We start from the raw sequence: 17,628 nt of genomic DNA on the forward strand, positions 1-17,628 counted from the left end.
TGTATGGGAGAGGATTGGCTCAGTGACTACGACTACAAGAGTGTGAAGCTGCTAGCAATACCAAGGTTTTGTTCAAGTCTTTTCGGGGGGGGGGGGGGGGGATTCACAGACACACACTGATAATGTATAAACAGTGAGTTGTTTTGGATCAAATCTTTTGCTAAGTAATGTATATTATTGTAATGACCTGACTAGATCATGAAGGAACAATTGTCCAGACAGAGGATGGAGTTAACGAATGGACGGTTTATTAACCCAACTTAACACAGGCTACTGTTTGGCCGTAGCCCACGCCAAATAAATGAAAGGTACCCTACAAACCAACCGTGACCTTCTATTGTGAAGCCCAGACGTAAGAGAGAGAACAATGGCTAAAACCCGGTCTGAACTTCCAATGCTCAATCCCCCTGCCCAACCCCCTCCACGCCACTCCGCCAACCACCAGGCTACCCGGTATCAGAACATTCCAGGCATTCCCGTGATTGGCAGATAGCAGGTTGATTGGCATGACCCCGCGAACACTGGTAAGTACGACACAACCCACTAATAGCCTAACACATAACCCACAGCTGTCTGTGCGGGTCGCTACAGTATTATGAGAATGAGAATGTGAAAGAGGAGGCTTACAATCTCTGTACGCGTGAAACGATGGTGTTAAAAGCAGCCTGGACGTCTGCTGTAGTACAGGTACACACCACTGGGAGGCGCTGGTTCTGAAGAACATCTGAGAGATACTGAAACAACGGATGGAAAACAATAGAAACAGTCTGAGAAAAAAAGAGAAAATAAAAACGAGAGATAGAGACGGTCGAAGAGAAATTTAATGTGAGAATAAGTGGTTGTTGTTAAAGAGAAAGAACATTTTTTTTTTAAAGTTATTCATCATTTTAATCTATTATACCCTTTCGGTCGTCATGGAGACAAAGAGTGGTCACCCAACCTTTTTCACTTTCTCCGTGTCATTTCCTGTCTCTTACCTGGCCCTGCCAATCAGATGTGTTGATGAGGATGATGCTGTCAGGTAGCTGGTGGTCAGACACCAGGATATGGTTCAACTGGTCATACACGGTCTTCCTGGGGATCTGGGGACGGGGAATAAACTTATGGAAGACATCGAGAAGAAGGCCATTGGAATAGTCAATTCATTTCACGTCCAAGACACAACCACTAGAAACATTTATAGAGTAAAGTTACAGACTCGGTATTCTGAAGGAGACAATGTGATTTTATCTCCAGTCTGCTCCTCCTACCTGTAGATGGCAGTGTGTGTCGAGGGAGCGTTCGTTATCCAGGCTGTTGGCTCTCTCGTTCTGTGGTCTGTTGGGCTGGCGCTCCTTTAGGGAAGTACTCCTCCCTCTCCTCCCCGCCAACTTAGGTTCCTGCCTGGGGAAGACATGACAACGGACACTACAATGAGGACAGAGCAGGGCCAGCTTGAAGGGGATGCAGGGTAGGGCAGCGCAGGGGGTAGGGAGTGGGAGGGGAGGTGGGGGGTGGGAGGGGAGGTGGGAGGTGTAGGTGGGAGGGGAAGTGGGAGGGGAGGTGGGAGGGGAGGAGGGATGGGAGGTGGGAGGGGAGGTGGGAGGGGAGGTGGGAGGGGAGGAGGGATGGGGTGGGAGGGGAGGTGGGAGGTGGGAGGTGTAGGTGGGAGGTGGGAGGGGAGGGGAGGTGGTGAGGGGGGTGGGAGTGGGAGGGGGAGTGGGAGGGGAGGGGAGGTGGTGAGGGGGTGGGAGGGGAGGTGGGAGGGGGAGTGGGAGGTGGGAGGGGAGGTGGGAGGGGGAGTGGGAGGTGGTGAGGGGGTGGTAGGGGAGGTGGGAGGGGAGGTGGTGGGGGAGTGGGAGGGGAGGTGGTAATTTGTACATGTAGGTAGGGGTAAAGTGATGCATATACTGTATGTTCCCAACATTTGAATGGGTAGACTGGTTTCCTACAGACTGAACCATGGACTGAACCATGGACTGAACCATGGACTGAACCATGTATTGAACTACGGACTGAACCATGGACTGAACTACGGACTGAACCATGGACTGAACTACGGACTGAACCATGTATTGAACTACGGACTGAACCATGGACTGAACTACGGACTGAACCATGGACTGAACTACGGACTGAACCATGTATTGAACTACGGACTGAACCATGGACTGAACTACGGACTGAACCATGGACTGAACTACGGACTGAACCATGTATTGAACTACGGACTGAACCATGGACTGAACTACGGACTGAACCATGGACTGAACCATGGACTGAACCATGTATTGAACTACGGACTGAACCATGGACTGAACTACGGACTGAACCATGGACTGAACCATGGACTGAACCATGGACTGAACCCTGTATTGAACTACGGACTGAACCATGTATTGAACTACGGACTGAACCATGGACTGAACTACGGACTGAACCATGGACTGAACCACGGACTGAACCACGGACTGAACCACGGACTGAACCATGGACTGAACTACGGACTGAACTACGGACTGAACTACGGACTGAACCATGGACTGAACTACGGACTGAACCATGGACTGAACTACGGACTGAACCATGGACTGAACTACGGACTGAACCACGGACTGAACTACGGACTGAACCACGGACTGAACTACGGACTGAACCATGGACTGAACTACGGACTGAACCATGGACTGAACTACGGACTGAACCACGGACTGAACCACGGACTGAACCACGGACTGAACAAGCGGAAGCTGAGAAGACAGTCAGTAATTCATCTTTCCTAGATTCCTTGCATCCGGTCTTCTCACTTCCTTTTTCAAAACACATTGGAAAATAAGGTTTTAAAGAAAGGGACCGTGGACCTGTCTCCTCCAATAAGGAGGTGAGGAGACAGGATGCGTGGGGAATGGTAGTCAGACAGTATTTACCATCTGTTGGAAGGGATGATGAGGGACTCTGTCTTCTTCATCTTGCCCGTAGGGGGCAGCTTCTCCAGGAAGGTGTCCATGTTGTCCATCTCCAGCTCTGTTGTGGGGGTCACTGCCTCTGGTTGCTCTTCCTGCTGGGACGGAGCAAAGACAGGGACGATGTATTGTATTGGGGATGTGATGTCTGTACACTGTATACTTGGAGCATGTTGATATTTGTAAACTGACTGGGTCTTTAATTGCCCCTGAGGGGGTGATATCTGTACACTGACTGGGTCTTTAATTGCCCCTGAGGGGGTAATATTTGTAAACTGACTGGGTCTTTAATTGCCCCTGAGGGGGTGATATCTGTAAACTGACTGGGTCTTTAATTGCCCCTGAGGGGGTGATATTTGTAAACTGACTGGGTCTTTAATTGCCCCTGAGGGGGTTAATGAAGTTGTATTGAACTGAATCTAAATGAAAACAGAGACAAGGTTTATGAGCGTTTTCTAGGATAACGTTATAGACAATACTTACATATGAACCCTTCTCTGAGACACTGTCCACCTGGAACGAGGCTCCGCTGGTCTTAGTCTGCTCTGCTTCCATCTGGAGGTAAAACAGAAGAGAGGGAGTTAAAACTGTGGGACAACAATGGAGGAGAATAGTTACCACTTATTACTAGTGGCGTTTCCTGACCGGGCTGGGTGGTTCTGTGTTACTGACCGGGCTGGGTGGTTCTGTGTTACTGACCGGGCTGGGTGGTTCTGTCTGTTACTGACCGGGCTGGGTGGTTCTGTCTGTTACTGACCGGGCTGGGTGGTTCTGTGTTACTAACCGGGCTGGGTGGTTCTGTCTGTTACTGACCGGGCTGGGTGGTTCTGTCTGTTACTGACCGGGCTGGGTGGTTCTGTCTGTTACTGACCGGGCTGGGTGGTTACTGACCGGGCTGGGTGGTTCTGTCTGTTACTGGGTGGTTCTGTCTGTTACTAACCGGGCTGGGTGGTTCTGTGTTACTAACCGGGCTGGGTGGTTCTGTGTTACTGACCGGGCTGGGTGGTTCTGTCTGTTACTGACCGGGCTGGGTGGTTCTGTGTTACTAACCGGGCTGGGTGGTTCTGTCTGTTACTGACCGGGCTGGGTGGTTCTGTCTGTTACTGACCGGGCTGGGTGGTTCTGTGTTACTGACCGGGCTGGGTGGTTCTGTGTTACTGACCGGGCTGGGTGGTTCTGTGTTACTGACCGGGCTGGGTGGTTCTGTGTTACTAACCGGGCTGGGTGGTTCTGTCTGTTACTGACCGGGCTGGGTGGTTCTGTCTGTTACTAACCGGGCTGGGTGGTTCTGTGTTACTAACCGGGCTGGGTGGTTCTGTGTTACTAACCGGGCTGGGTGGTTCTGTGTTACTGACCGGGCTGGGTGGTTCTGTCTGTTACTAACCGGGCTGGGTGGTTCTGTCTGTTACTGACCGGGCTGGGTGGTTCTGTCTGTTACAAACCGGGCTGAGTGGTTCTGTCTGTTACTAACCGGGCTGGGTGGTTCTGTGTTACTGACCGGGCTGGGTGATTCTGTGTTACTGACCGGGCTGGGTGGTTCTGTCTGTTACTAACCGGGCTGGGTGGTTCTGTCTGTTACTGACCGGGCTGGGTGGTTCTGTCTGTTACTAACCGGGCTGGTGTGGATGCCGATCTCTGTCTGAGAACTGGAGAGAGAAAGGCCCTCGAAATATGGCCTGCAATACAAAAACAGAGTCTTTAACACAAGTGAAAACGTCATGAATGTATAAAACAAATGTTTAAATGCATTCAGTTGGAGCTGATTGAAAAATCATTATACAAATCTGAGTGATAGCAACTTAATACACGTACACAGGTATATACACTACATGAGCAAAAGTATGTGGACACCTGTTCGTCAAACATCTCATTCCAATATCATGGGCATTAATAAAGGAGTTGGTCCCTCCTTTGCTGCTATAACAGCCTCCACTCTTCTGGGAAGGCTTTCCACTAGATGTTGGAACATTGCTGCTGGGACTTGCTTCCATTCAGCCACAAGAGCATTAGTGAGGTCGGGTACTGATGTTGGGAGATTAGACCTGGCTCTCAGTCGGCGTTCTAATTCATCCTAAAGGTGTTCGATAGGGTTGAGGTCAGGGCTCTGTGCAGGCCAGTCAAGTTCTTCCATACCGATATCGACAAACCATTTCTGTATGGACCTCGCTTTGTGCAAAGTGGCATTGTCTTGCTGAAACAGGAAAGGGCCTTCCCCAAACTGTTGCCACAAAGTTAGAAGTACAGAATCGTCTAGAATGTCATTGTATGCTGTAGCGTTAAGATTTCCCTTCACTGGAACTAAGGGGCCCGAACCATGAAAAACGGCCCCAGACCATTATTCCTCCTCCGCCAAACTTTACACTTGGCATTATGCATTGGGGCAGGTGGCATTCTCCTGGGATCCGCCAAACCCAGATGGTGAAACGTGATTCATCACCTAAGAGAATGCATTTCCATGGCTCCAGAGTCCAATGGCGGTGAGCTTTACACCACTCCAGCCGACGCTTGGCATTGCGCATGGTGATCTTAGGCTTGTGTGAGGCTGCTCTGCCATGGAAACCCATTTCATGAAGCTCCTGATGAACAGTAATTATGCTGACGTTGCTTCCAGAGGCAGTTTGGTATTTGGTAGTGAGTGTTGCAACCGAGGACAGATTTTTACGAGCTTCAGGATTTCGGCGGTCCCGTTCTGTGAGCTTGTGTGGCCTACCACTTTCCGGCTGAGCCGTTGTTGCTCCTAGACGTTTCCACTTCACAATAACAGCACTTACAGTTGACTGGGGCAGCTCTGGGGCAGAAATTTGACGAACTGACTTGTTGGAAAGGTGGCATCCTATGACGGTGCCACGTTGAAAGTCACTGAGCTCTTCAGTCCGGGCCATTCTACTCCCAATGTTTGTCTATGGAGATTGCATGGCGGTGTGCTTGATTTTATACACCAGTCAGCAACGGGTGTAGCTGAAATAGCCAAATCCACTAATTTTCAGGGGTTTCCACATACTTTTGTTTATATAGTGTAAGTAGAAACTGAAAACTCGTCGGACTCACTTGAGTTTGGGTTTCGGGGTGCTGAGAACACTGTCGTCATCGTCTAGTTCTGGTCCACTGTCACTGGGATTCTCAAACTCCAGACTCTCAAGGTCCAGATCCTCCTCTACCTCTGGAGGGGGCTCTGCCGGGTCCTGCTCCGAGTCCAACACCTGGAACATTCAGTCAGACAGACAGACAGACAGACACACACAGAGAGAGACAGGTGGGGAGGTAGAGTGGGAGAGGGAGGGAGGGAGGGAGAGAGAGAGACAGGTGGGGAAGTAGAGGTGGGTGGAGAGGGAGAGGGGGGGAGGTGGAGAGGGAGGGAGGGAGGGAGAGAGACAGGTAGGGAGGTAGAGTGGGAGAGGGAGGGAGAGAGACAGGTGGGGAAGTAGAGGTGGGTGGAGAGGGAGAGGGGGGAGGTGGAGAGGCAGAGGGAGGGAGGGAGAGAGACAGGTAGGGAGGTAGAGTGGGAGAGGGAGGGAGAGAGGCAGAGGGAGGGAGGGAGAGAAGTAGAGGGGGGGTGGAGATGGAGAGGGGGAAGTGGAGAGGGGGTGAGTCCGAGAGAGAGTGAGAGGGTGAGAGAAAGCACACAAGAGAACAGATTTTTAACAGTTGCATGAAACCACTGAGAAAAGGAATGAAAAGGACCAGAGAAATGTCGAGTAATATGACCGTTGGACAGATTTAACGTTAAGTTACCTCGTCTGAGACTCTAAACCTCTTCAGCAGGGCCACAACTCTCTGTTTAAAGTTCTGCTGCTAAAACGCAACAGGACACAGAAACAACTACAAGTCAGCCCCATCATCAACAACAACAAGCTGTCAGCTACCAGGGGTGTATTCATTAGGAACCACACCGAAGCAAACGGAATGAAACGTTTGGGTCTTTGCGTGTTAAAAAAAAGGATACACGTCAAATAATACGATTTGACGTGTCAAAAAAAGGTTTGTTGACCAATCAGGACCTGAATATGACTGCACCTCACATAATAATTTAACGCGTTCATTATTTTATTCACGTAGTTATTAGACATTGATTACAATATCAATCGTATTTCACAACGATTCATCGATACGTCTGCTATGATGCTGGTAAAGTTGCCTCTTGCACCTACAGTGCTGGTCATAAAACAAGCTAGCTAGCTCATGGATACAAACAATGTTCTTCCCCAAAAACATAGCAAAACAACATCATCTGTTTCAGTAGCTATAGTTAGCTATATAGGTAGGTGTCATCATCTAAAATAACCCTAATTTATAAGACAGTTCTTATTTGATTAATGCTGGTCGGACACATCTATGTGAAACTAGCCACAATAAGGTTTAGCCACAATAGTGGACTTTGCGGTTAGCCTTCAAAATAAAAGTATGTCGTTGACAGTGATGCAAATGAATACAAATAGTAGAATTATGCCAGAATTGAATAGATTGTGCTAAACGAGTTCGGAATGTTGGTATATAAAATCAACAAAAGACAATTTGTTAATTTGACAAAAATCGGTTGCATTGGGGGCTTACTTATTTCACTGTACAGCCTTACCTATGGATTATATCACTGTACAGCCTTACCTATGGATTATATCACTGTACAGCCTTACCTATGGATTATTTCACTGTACAGCCTTACCTATGGATTATATCACTGTACAGCCTTACCTATGGATTATATCACTGTACAGCCTTACTTATGGATTATTTCACTGTACAGCCTTACCTATGGATTATATCACTGTACAGCCTTACCTATGGATTATTTCACTGTACAGCCTTACCTATGGATTATATCACTGTACAGCCTTACCTATGGATTATATCACTGTACAGCCTTACCTATGGATTATATCACTGTACAGCCTTACCTATGGATTGTGGATCAATGACATGAGGTATCAGACTACTCAGTGACACCCAGAGATCATTAGCATCATAGCTGTTATTGTGGGACTCTGAAACAACTGTGAATTGAGCCACATTTATTGTCAACCTGTGTATTGAACACTATTCCTGAGGAAAAACAATACTATGTGGATGTTCTGGAGTCTGATAACTCTGAGGAGGACGTTGGGGGAAAAAATATCTTGGGTATTGAGTAGACTGATACCCCGTTTCATTGATCCCCAATCCTTAGGTAAAGCTGTACAGTGCAATATGAATGTCAATACACACAATAGGCTGACCGGGGAGGTGATTTCACACAGTCACAGTCCTGCGATAAGAGCTACAATGCTAATATTTGCGTAAACTCTTCACCAGTTGTGTTCTGTGGGTGTCACCGAGTAGACTGATACCCCATTTCATTGCTTCACTTCCCAACCTTGTTTAACATTATCTAGTCTAAATATGTCATAATTCCACCAATTTGTAACCTTCTGCATCACTTTCAAAGAGGTACTTTTATTTTGAAGGCAAACCGCAAGTTCCACTGTTGTGCCTGATCCTTATTGTGGCTAGCTTCACAACCCCCAGTCCGGTCGAGCATCACTAGCCAGATGAAGCTAGCTGGCTGCTTATAACGTTAGCTTTGGGTAACAGGGTTAATTAAGGATCAGACCCTTTTTTTTCAAATTTCGCCTAAAATGACATACCCAAATCTAACTGCCTGCAGCTCAGGACCTGAAACAAGGATATGCATTTTATTGGTACCATTTGAAAGGAAACACTTTGAAGTTTGTGGAAATGTGAAATGAATGTAGGAGAATATAACACAATAGATCTGGTAAAAGAAAATACAAAGGAAAAAACATGCGGTTTTTTTGTTCCATCATCTTTGAGAAAGGCCAATATATGATTCAGGAATCTAGGCTCAATTTAGATTTTGGCAACTAGATGACAGCAGTGTATGTGCAAAGTTTTAGACTAATCCATTTAACCATTGTATCTGTTCAAAATGTTGTATCAAGACTGCCCAAATGTGCCTAATTTGTTTATTAATACATTTAAGTTCATAACTGTTCACTCTCCTCAAACAATAGCATGGTATTCTTTCATTGTAATAGCTACTGTAAATTGGACAGTGCAGTTAGATTAACAAGAATTTATGCTTTCTGCCCATATAAGATATGACTATGTCCTGGGAAATGTTCTTGTTACTTACAACCTCATGCTAATCGCATTAGTGCACGTTAGCTCAACCGTCCCGTAGAAGTTTTAAGTAGCTGGCTAGCTATTTATTTTCATGAACTGAAGTTCAATTTCAATAGGCGAACAACAAGTGGCAACCTAGCTAATACTTACTCACAAGGATTCCTAAATCATTGTTAAGAATAATGAAAAACGACTACAGTTTCTACTGGTCGTTGTTTTCAGGCTGGTTGTATTGATGCTAGCTAGGAACCAAGCTAAAGCTAGCTACCCCAGAAGTTGCGGTCGAACAAATAATACTTTATTACCAACGCGGTATTGTAAACACATCGTTCGTGGCTGGTGTTTGCTTGTTTGTAGTCTTTTTCTGTACAGCTTTTTCAGTGATACTGATAGTAGTGGTGGGGCTTGGCTTGAACCTGCAAATTCAGCACATACATCATTCTATAATAGAATTGTGTTAATTAATTGACATGTCAAATTAAAAGATTATTTGACGTGTATCTTTATTGATACGAAAAGAAGCCAAACGGCGTTCCATATTAAAACAGGGACGGGACCGACCTGAATTTGTCCAATAGATATACAGTACAAAAAAAACCCCAACAATGCTAAAATGTTTTGTCACAGTGTACACTAATGAATACACCCCAGTAGGTGGAGCCATAGAGCTTGGCTATAGTCAACAACCAACATACAGGAAGAGGAACAAGTGCTGTCAATTCACCAGCATCTTAGACAGAAAAACAACAACAAAACAACACTGCTGAGAGATTGTAAATTATGCTTTCACAGTAAAAAAAAATATATATATATAAAAAAAAAAATATATATATATATATAAAACTTTCCTCCCGTCTCTCACCCTGGTGATTGAAGCAGTTCTTACGATTGACCTCCTCTGCTTCTTAGGCTTCCTCACATCATCCTCATCATCCTCCAGGTCCTGATGAGACACTCACACAGACAGACACAGGCAGGTTATCAACCAAATACAGTAGAAATACTCTCCACGTATGAATGTCTTCAGTGAGGAGGACAGTGTAAGGGGACAGAGGAGTCATTTCTGACTGTCTTCAGTGAGGAGGACAGTGTAAGGGGACAGAGGAGTCATTTCTGACTGTCTTCAGTGAGGAGGACAGTGTAAGGGGACAGAGGAGTCATTTCTGACTGTCTTCAGTGAGGAGGACAGTGTAGGGGACAGAGGAGTCCTTTCTGACTGTCTTCAGTGAGGACTGAGTAGAAGACAGTATTATATTTGTACTGACCTGACCCTGAACAGCGTCATCGCTGGCCTCCTGCTCTGAAGAGAAACTCTCATACTCCTCCTCCGAGTAGTTATCTGGGGCACAACACACACACACACACACACACACACACACACACACACACACACACACACACACACACACACACACACACACACACAATTAACCTACTGCTGCTGAACTGAAGAAAACCACATCACAGGCTGAGGTACAGTAGTGTGGTACATGAGGTACAGTAGTGTGGTTCAGTAGTGTGGTACATGAGGTTCAGTAGTGTGGTACATGAGGTTCAGTAGTGTGGTACAGTAGTGTGGTACATGAGGTACAGTAGTGTGGTACATGAGGTTCAGTAGTGTGGTACAGTAGTGTGGTACATGAGGTTCAGTAGTGTGGTACATGAGGTTCAGTAGTGTGGTACAGTAGTGTGGTACATGAGGTTCAGTAGTGTGGTACATGAGGTTCAGTAGTGTGGTACATGAGGTTCAGTACTGAGAAACATGAGGTTCAGTAGTGTGGTACATGAGGTTCAGTACTGAGGTACAGTACCAGTCAAAAGTTTGGACACACCTACTCATTCAAGGGTTTTTCTTTATTTTTACTATTTTCTACATTGTAGAATAATAGTGAAGACATCAAAACTATGAAAAACACATATGGAATCATGTAGTAACCAAAAAAGTGTTAAACAAATCAAAATATATGTTATATTTGAGATTCTTCAAAGTAGCCACCCAGCTTTGCACACTCTTGGCATTCTCTCAACCAGCTTCATGAGGTAGTCACCTGGAATGGTGACACCTCAACAGGTGTGCCTTGTTAAGTTTATTTGCAGCCTTTCTTTCCTTCTTAATTCGTTTCAGTCAATCAGTTGTGTTATGACAAGGTAGGGGGGTATACAGAAGATAGCCCTATTTGGTAAAAGACCAAAGTCCATATTATGGCAAGAACAGCTCAAATAAGCAAAGAGAAACGACAGTCCATCATTACTCCAGTGGTGTGGAGGCTGTGCTTTGGCAAAGTGGGTGGGGTTATATCCTACCTGTTTGGCCCTGTCCGGGGGTTTCATCGGATGGGGCCACAGTGTCTCCTGACCCCTCCTGTCTCAGCCTCCAGTATTTATGCTGCAGTAGTTTATGTGTCGGGGGGCTAGGGTCAGTCTGTCACATCTGGAGTATTTCTCTTGTCTTTTCCGGTGTCCTGTGTGAATTTAAATATGCTCTCTCTAATTCTCTCTTTCTCTCTCTCGGAGGACCTGAGCCCTAGGAACATGCCTTAGGTGGCTTGATGACTCCTTGCTGTCCCCAGTTCACCTGGCTGTGCTGCTGCTCCAGTTCCAACTGTTCTGCCCGCAGCTATGGAACCCTGACCTGTTCACTGGACGTGCTACCTGTCCCAGACCTGCTGTCCCAGACCTGCTGGAACCCTGACCTATTCACCGGACGTGCTACCTGTCCCAGACCTGCTGTTTTCAACTCTCTAGAGACAGCAGGAGCGGTAGAGATACTCTCAAAGATCGGCTATGAAAAAGCCAACTGACACTTACTCTTGTGTTACTGACTTGTTGCACCCTCGACAACTACTATGATTATTATTATTTGACAATGCTGGTCATTTATGAACATTTGAACATCTTGGCCATGTTCTGTTATAATCTCCACCCGGCACAGCCAGAAGAGGACTGGCCACCCCTCATAGCCTGGTTCCTCTCTAGGTTTCTTCCTAGGTTCTGGCCTTTCTAGGGAGTTTTTCCTAGCCACCGTGCTTCTACACCTGCATTGCTTGCTGTTTGGGGTTTTAGGCTGGGTTTCTGTACAGCACTTTGAGATATCAGCTGATGTAAGAAGGGCTTTATAAATACATTTGATTTGATTTGACTTTAAGACATGAAGGTCAATCAATCCGGAAAATGTCAAGAACTTTGAACGTTTCGTTCTGGAGCCCTACTGCCTTTACAGCCATTTCTCAGAGCTAACTTGGGCTGAGCCGTACTGAGTTAACCCGTACCTGAGTAGAAACCTACCTGAATTGTTCCCCCCTGCAGAGCAGCCTCTTCGTGGTCTATGAGCTCACTGACTTCAACTTAGCCTCTGTTCCCCTCTACATGCCTGGCTGGCTGAAGGGCGGCTGATTATGATGGGATCATGCTGTTAACCCAGACTGGTGTCCTAACACCTTAGAAGTCTACAGCCTCAGAGCTAACCTAAGTTGAACTGAGCTATCCTGTGCTGAAGCCTACCTGAGCATTTGATCTTGGTTCCATCCTGCAGAGCGGCCTCCTCATAGTCTATTGGCTGACTGGACAGAGAGAAGATCCAGATATCAGCTACTTTACCCAGCATCTCCTTCTGGTTACTGCACAGAGACAGAATCTGGCCCCCCTCCGTAGGCTGCTGCATCACCTGGTGGGGGCAGAGAGACGGAGGAGGGAGAGAGATGACAGAAAAAGAGAGAGACGGGGAGGGGGATGAGGGAAGGAGAAGGAGATGGAGGGAAGGAGAAGGAGAGAGAAAGGGAGGGAGGGAGGGAGGTGCGGGGAAGGAGAGAGAGGAGATGATGGAAGGAGAGAGAGAAAGGGGGGACGGAGAAGGAGAGAGATGCGATGATGGAAGGAGAGAGAGAAAGGGGGGACGGAGAAGGAGAGAGAGGAGATGATGGAAGGAGAGAGAGAAAGGGGGGACGGGGAAGGAGAGAGAGGAGATGAAGGAGAGAGGGAGATGCGGGGGAGGGAATGAGAATGAGATGGAGAGAGAGGGAGGTGCGGGGAGGGAAGGAGAGAGAGGGAGGTGGGGGTGGGAAGGAGAGAGAGAGGGAGGGGGATGAGGGAAGGAGAAGGAGAGAGAGGAAGGGGGAAGGAAGAAGGAGGAGAGAGAGAGAGTGCTAGATGAATACAGTGCTGTGAGAACCACAATTTTGATGAAAGTATCTTTCCAGTTATCAGATCATCTGTCTCTCTCTGCTGTTGCTATCCTCAAAGTCCCAAAAGTAACTATTCTATTTCTGTTAAATTCCAACAAACATGTTCCTGAGAATAATCTCTCCCTCTTTCATCAGATCATCTGTCTCTCTCTGCTGTTGCTATCCTCAAAGTCCCAAAAGTAACTATTCTATTTCTGTTAAATTCTAACAAACATGTTCCTGAGAATAATCTCTCTCTCTCTCTCTCTCTCTCTCTCTCTCTCTCTCTCTCTCTCTCTCTCTCTCTCTCTCTCTCTCTCTCTCTCTCTCTCTCTCTCTCTCTCTCTCTCTCTCTCTCTCTCTCTCTCTCTCTCTCTCTCTCTCTCTCTCTCTCTCTCTCTCTCTCTCTCCTCTCTCTCTCTCTCTCTCTCTCTCTCTCTCTCTCTCTCTCTCTCTCTCTCTCTCTCTCTCGACAGGGCCCGGAGAGGGAGTCTTCCTCCTCTCTGTCTGTTGTTAAACAGAGACGGTCTATAACCTAACAAGGTCAACTGTAGTCTCTCAGCCCCCCTGGGACCTGGGTTAAACAGAGAGTCTCTCAGCCCCCCTGGGACCTGGGTTTAAACAGAGAGTCTCTCAGCCCCCCTGGGACCTGGTTAAACAGAGAGTCTCTCAGCCCCCCTGGGACCTGGGTTAAACAGAGAGTCTCTCAGCCCCCCTGGGACCTGGGTTAAACAGAGAGTCTCTCAGCCCTCCTGGGACCTGGGTTAAACAGAGAGTCTCTCAGCCCCCCTGGGACCTGGGTTAAAGAGAGAGTCTCTCAGCCCCCCTGGGTTAAACAGAGAGTCTCTCAGCCCCCCTGGGTTAAACAGAGAGTCTCTCAGCCCCCCTGGGTTAAACAGAGAGTCTCTCAGCCCCCCTGGGACCTGGGTTAAACAGAGAGTCTCTCAGCCCCCCTGGGACCTGGGTTAAACAGAGAGTCTCTCAGCCCCCTGGGACCTGGGTTAAACAGAGAGTCTCTCAGCCCCCCTGGGACCTGGTTAAACAGAGAGTCTCTCAGCCCCCCTGGGACCTGGGTTAAACAGAGAGTCTCTCAGCCCCCCTGGGACCTGGGTTAAACAGAGAGTCTCTCAGCCCCCCTGGGACCTGGGTTAAACAGAGAGTCTCTCAGCCCCCCTGGGTTAAACAGAGAGTCTCTCAGCCCCCTGGGACCTGGGTTAAACAGAGAGTCTCTCAGCCCCCCTGGGACCTGGGTTAAACAGAGAGTCTCTCAGCCCCCCTGGGACCTGGGTTAAACAGAGAGTCTCTCAGCCCCCCTGGGACCTGGGTTAAACGGAGAGTCTCTCAGCCCCCCTGGGACCTGGGTTAAACAGAGAGTCTCTCAGCCCCCCTGGGACCTGGGTTAAACAGAGAGTCTCTCAGCCCCCCTGGGACCTGGGTTAAACAGAAGTCTCTCAGCCCCCCTGGGACCTGGGTTAAACAGAGAGTCTCTCAGCCCCCCTGGGACCTGGGTTAAACAGAAGTCTCTCAGCCCCCCTGGGACCTGGATAAACAGAGAGTCTCTCAGCCCCCCTGGGACCTGGGTTAAACAGAGAGTCTCTCAGCCCCCCTGGGTTAAACAGAGAGTCTCTCAGCCCCCCTGGGACCTGAGGTTAAACAGAGACGGTCTATAACTTAACAAGGTTTGGGTTTAAGACAGAGCCACACATCGCCGGCGGCCATCTTACAGTGCTGCCTTCATGCAGCCGTGTGGCTTTCTGCTGTTCAGACAGACGGTTAAGCTGAGCGTTATGGAGTTACCTACAGAGGGACAGAATGGGGGCCGTCAGAGTCCGCTGAGGATGACTGGGGATGAGGAGAAAGACTTCTGAGAATAATGAAGTGTCCCCCACGTTGAAATCGGGGTGGGGACCGTGGATATGTCTTTGTCCGTTAGTTACACGTGATATCTCAGACAGCACTGGCCCTATTTGGACGAAGCTTGGGCGAATGACACGTCTTGCCATAGAGAACCAGCATTTATATAAATGACACTGATTGGCCAGATGGTGGCGCTATAACAAGAGACTGAAAACGCACATTTTGAAAGGTCAACGCCCCTCATACCGTTTGTCATGAAATCAGTTACATAGGTCCCTCTGCCTCAAGGACCCGTAAGAGCCGCCATGATGGATTTTCCGCCATTTTGAATTTGGTGATAAACATTTAAAACGCTACTCTTTTCGGTGCCGAATGACACAAACTGCACGAACTTGATACGTGGCATCTATGGACAAAGGTCTCTCAAAGGCAATATTTTCCAGACTAGTTTCTAGAATAACACAGCCAATACCTTAACGTGAGCCTCGTCTTGGAACATAAATGCACATGCTGTAAATCAGTCAAGGATACTCGTATTGAAATACAATTTCCACATGTTGCTAACACTGTCAAGACTCAAAGTTGAAGAAGAGCCAGGATTGGCTGTTTGATATCCTGAGTATGAATGAAAGTCAAAAGAGGTCTATTTGTATGTTCTGTTTAAAAAAAACAAAAAAAAAACATTCATATCGACCACACGGTGGCGCTATAAGACACATGTTTTTATCTCTTGATCTGTTTGACTAAGAGTGATGAAATTTGGCACACATGCTCAGGGAAAAGAGATGTGATTTCTTAAACACCACTGGCCCAATTTTTTTTGGGGGACGAAACTTGGGTGAAATTATTCATCTTGCCATAGAAAGACGTCATTTACAAAATTACACTGAATGGCCCAAGTGGGGCCCTGCATCATCGTGAGGGAAGACATGGTTACTGTTGCCTTGTTCATAAATGCACCAACAGTACAGAAGCAGCATCAATGCCATGTGTGTTTTAAGACCTTCGAAAAGAAACTATGTGGAAAATGAAATCATTATTACGATAATGTTAGTTCAGGGTACTGCAGCAACCTGAAACTGTTGTGTAAACATTGTGTTCCTAACTCAGCCAGGGTCCTGTCTCATTGTGTTCCTACCTCAGCCAGGGTCCTGTCTCATTGTGTTTTTACCTCAGCCAGGGTCTTGTCTCATTGTGTTCCTACCTCAGCCATGGTCTTGTCTCATTGTGTTCCTACCTCAGCCAGGGTCTTGTCTCATTGTGTTCCTACCTCAGCCAGGGTCTTGTCTCATTGTGTTCCTACCTCAGCCATGGTCTTGTCTCATTGTGTTCCTACCTCAGCCAGGGTCTTGTCTCATTGTGTTCCTACCTCAGCCAGGGTCTTGTCTCATTGTGTTTTTACCTCAGCCAGGGTCTTGTCTCATTGTGTTCCTACCTCAACCAGGGTCTTGTCTCATTGTGTTCCTACCTCAGCCAGGGTCTTGTCTCATTGTGTTTTTACCTCAGCCAGGGTCTTGTCTCATTGTGTTCCTACCTCAGCCAGGGTCTTGTCTCATTGTGTTCCTACCTCAGCCAGGGTCTTGTCTCATTGTGTTTTTACCTCAGCCATGTCGATGGTTCCTACAGCCAGGGTCTTGTCTCATTGTGTTTTTACCTCAGCCAGGGTCTTGTCTCATTGTGTTTTTACCTCAGCCAGGGTCTTGTCTCATTGTGTTTTTACCCCAGCCAGGGTCTTGTCTCATTGTGTTCCTACCTCAGCCAGGGTCTTGTCTCATTGTGTTCCTACCTCAGCCAGGGTCTTGTCTCATTGTGTTCCTACCTCAGCCAGGGTCTTGTCTCATTGTGTTTTTACCTCAGCCATGTCGATGGTTCCTACAGCCAGGGTCTTGTATCCCAGGATAGTCCTGTTCTTGTATCTCTTCCTCCTCTGCAGCAGGATCTGCAGCTTGTTACCCTCACTCTTCAGGAAGTGAGGGTACTGAGGATGGATGAAAGACAAGAAAATAGAGGAGAGAGAGGAATCAGTCACAGTGGTCTTAAGTGGAAAACATGAGACTCAGGAGAATTAATGATTTCTCAATATGCCATATTTCAGGCCTTCGTCCCATTGTCTTCCAACAGGTGGCTTCTCTACTATGCGTCAATAGTTCCTCGACCAAGCGGAGACAGAGTTGTTGCGCAATCTGACTTATATACAATATAATGACCTCGTGTTGTCCTTTACCTGCAGTGAGAAGGTGAGAGCCAGGTCAGTCTCCACTGAGCCACTAGGGGGCAGCACTATCTCATGGGACCTCAGGATCCTCTTGGAACCCTTGGGAAAGGAATCACACATCACCAGACTGTTTGTCAGCCAACACAGCCATTGATACCTTTCATGTGATGCAAAACATCTGCTAAGCTCCAACAGTCAACCAGCAGGTAACAAGCTCATGTACAGGAAGTGAAGTTCAACCAGCAGATAACAAGCTATTGTACAGGAAGTGAAGTTCAACCAGCAGGTAACAAGCTCATGTACAGGAAGTGAAACATAAGAACGCATCTGTCAGCTT

The 17,628-nt window shown here is 47.4% G+C and overlaps 1 protein-coding gene across 5 annotated transcripts in view; it reads right to left on the minus strand.

Annotated features, from left to right (window-relative positions):
* Positions 1 to 17,628, minus strand: part of LOC115161888 (phosphofurin acidic cluster sorting protein 2) — a 133,073-nt gene that overhangs the window by 14,972 nt on the left and 100,473 nt on the right. For 2 of the 5 annotated variants that reach the window (XR_003869448.1, XM_029712695.1), the window contains exons 3-15: positions 17,301 to 17,390; positions 16,929 to 17,054; positions 12,561 to 12,723; positions 10,325 to 10,398; positions 9,922 to 10,002; positions 6,675 to 6,734; positions 5,991 to 6,142; positions 4,555 to 4,618; positions 3,426 to 3,497; positions 2,907 to 3,040; positions 1,251 to 1,383; positions 978 to 1,082; positions 628 to 734 (exon numbers count right to left, since the gene is read on the minus strand). Coding sequence is in view for 4 of the 5 variants with exons in the window: in XM_029712695.1 (XP_029568555.1) it covers positions 628 to 734; positions 978 to 1,082; positions 1,251 to 1,383; positions 2,907 to 3,040; positions 3,426 to 3,497; positions 4,555 to 4,618; positions 5,991 to 6,142; positions 6,675 to 6,734; positions 9,922 to 10,002; positions 10,325 to 10,398; positions 12,561 to 12,723; positions 16,929 to 17,054; positions 17,301 to 17,390 (1,361 nt within the window). In the remaining variant the exon portion in view is untranslated. Of the gene's footprint in view, positions 1 to 627; positions 735 to 977; positions 1,083 to 1,250; positions 1,384 to 2,906; positions 3,041 to 3,425; positions 3,498 to 4,554; positions 4,619 to 5,990; positions 6,143 to 6,674; positions 6,735 to 9,921; positions 10,003 to 10,324; positions 10,399 to 12,560; positions 12,724 to 16,676; positions 16,709 to 16,928; positions 17,055 to 17,300; positions 17,391 to 17,628 lie in introns of those variants that run through there. The other 3 variants (XM_029712697.1, XM_029712696.1, XM_029712698.1) reach the window with 3 other exon arrangements.

Source organism: Salmo trutta, chromosome 25, assembly GCF_901001165.1.
Source record: "Salmo trutta chromosome 25, fSalTru1.1, whole genome shotgun sequence".
NCBI lineage: Eukaryota > Metazoa > Chordata > Actinopteri > Salmoniformes > Salmonidae > Salmo > Salmo trutta.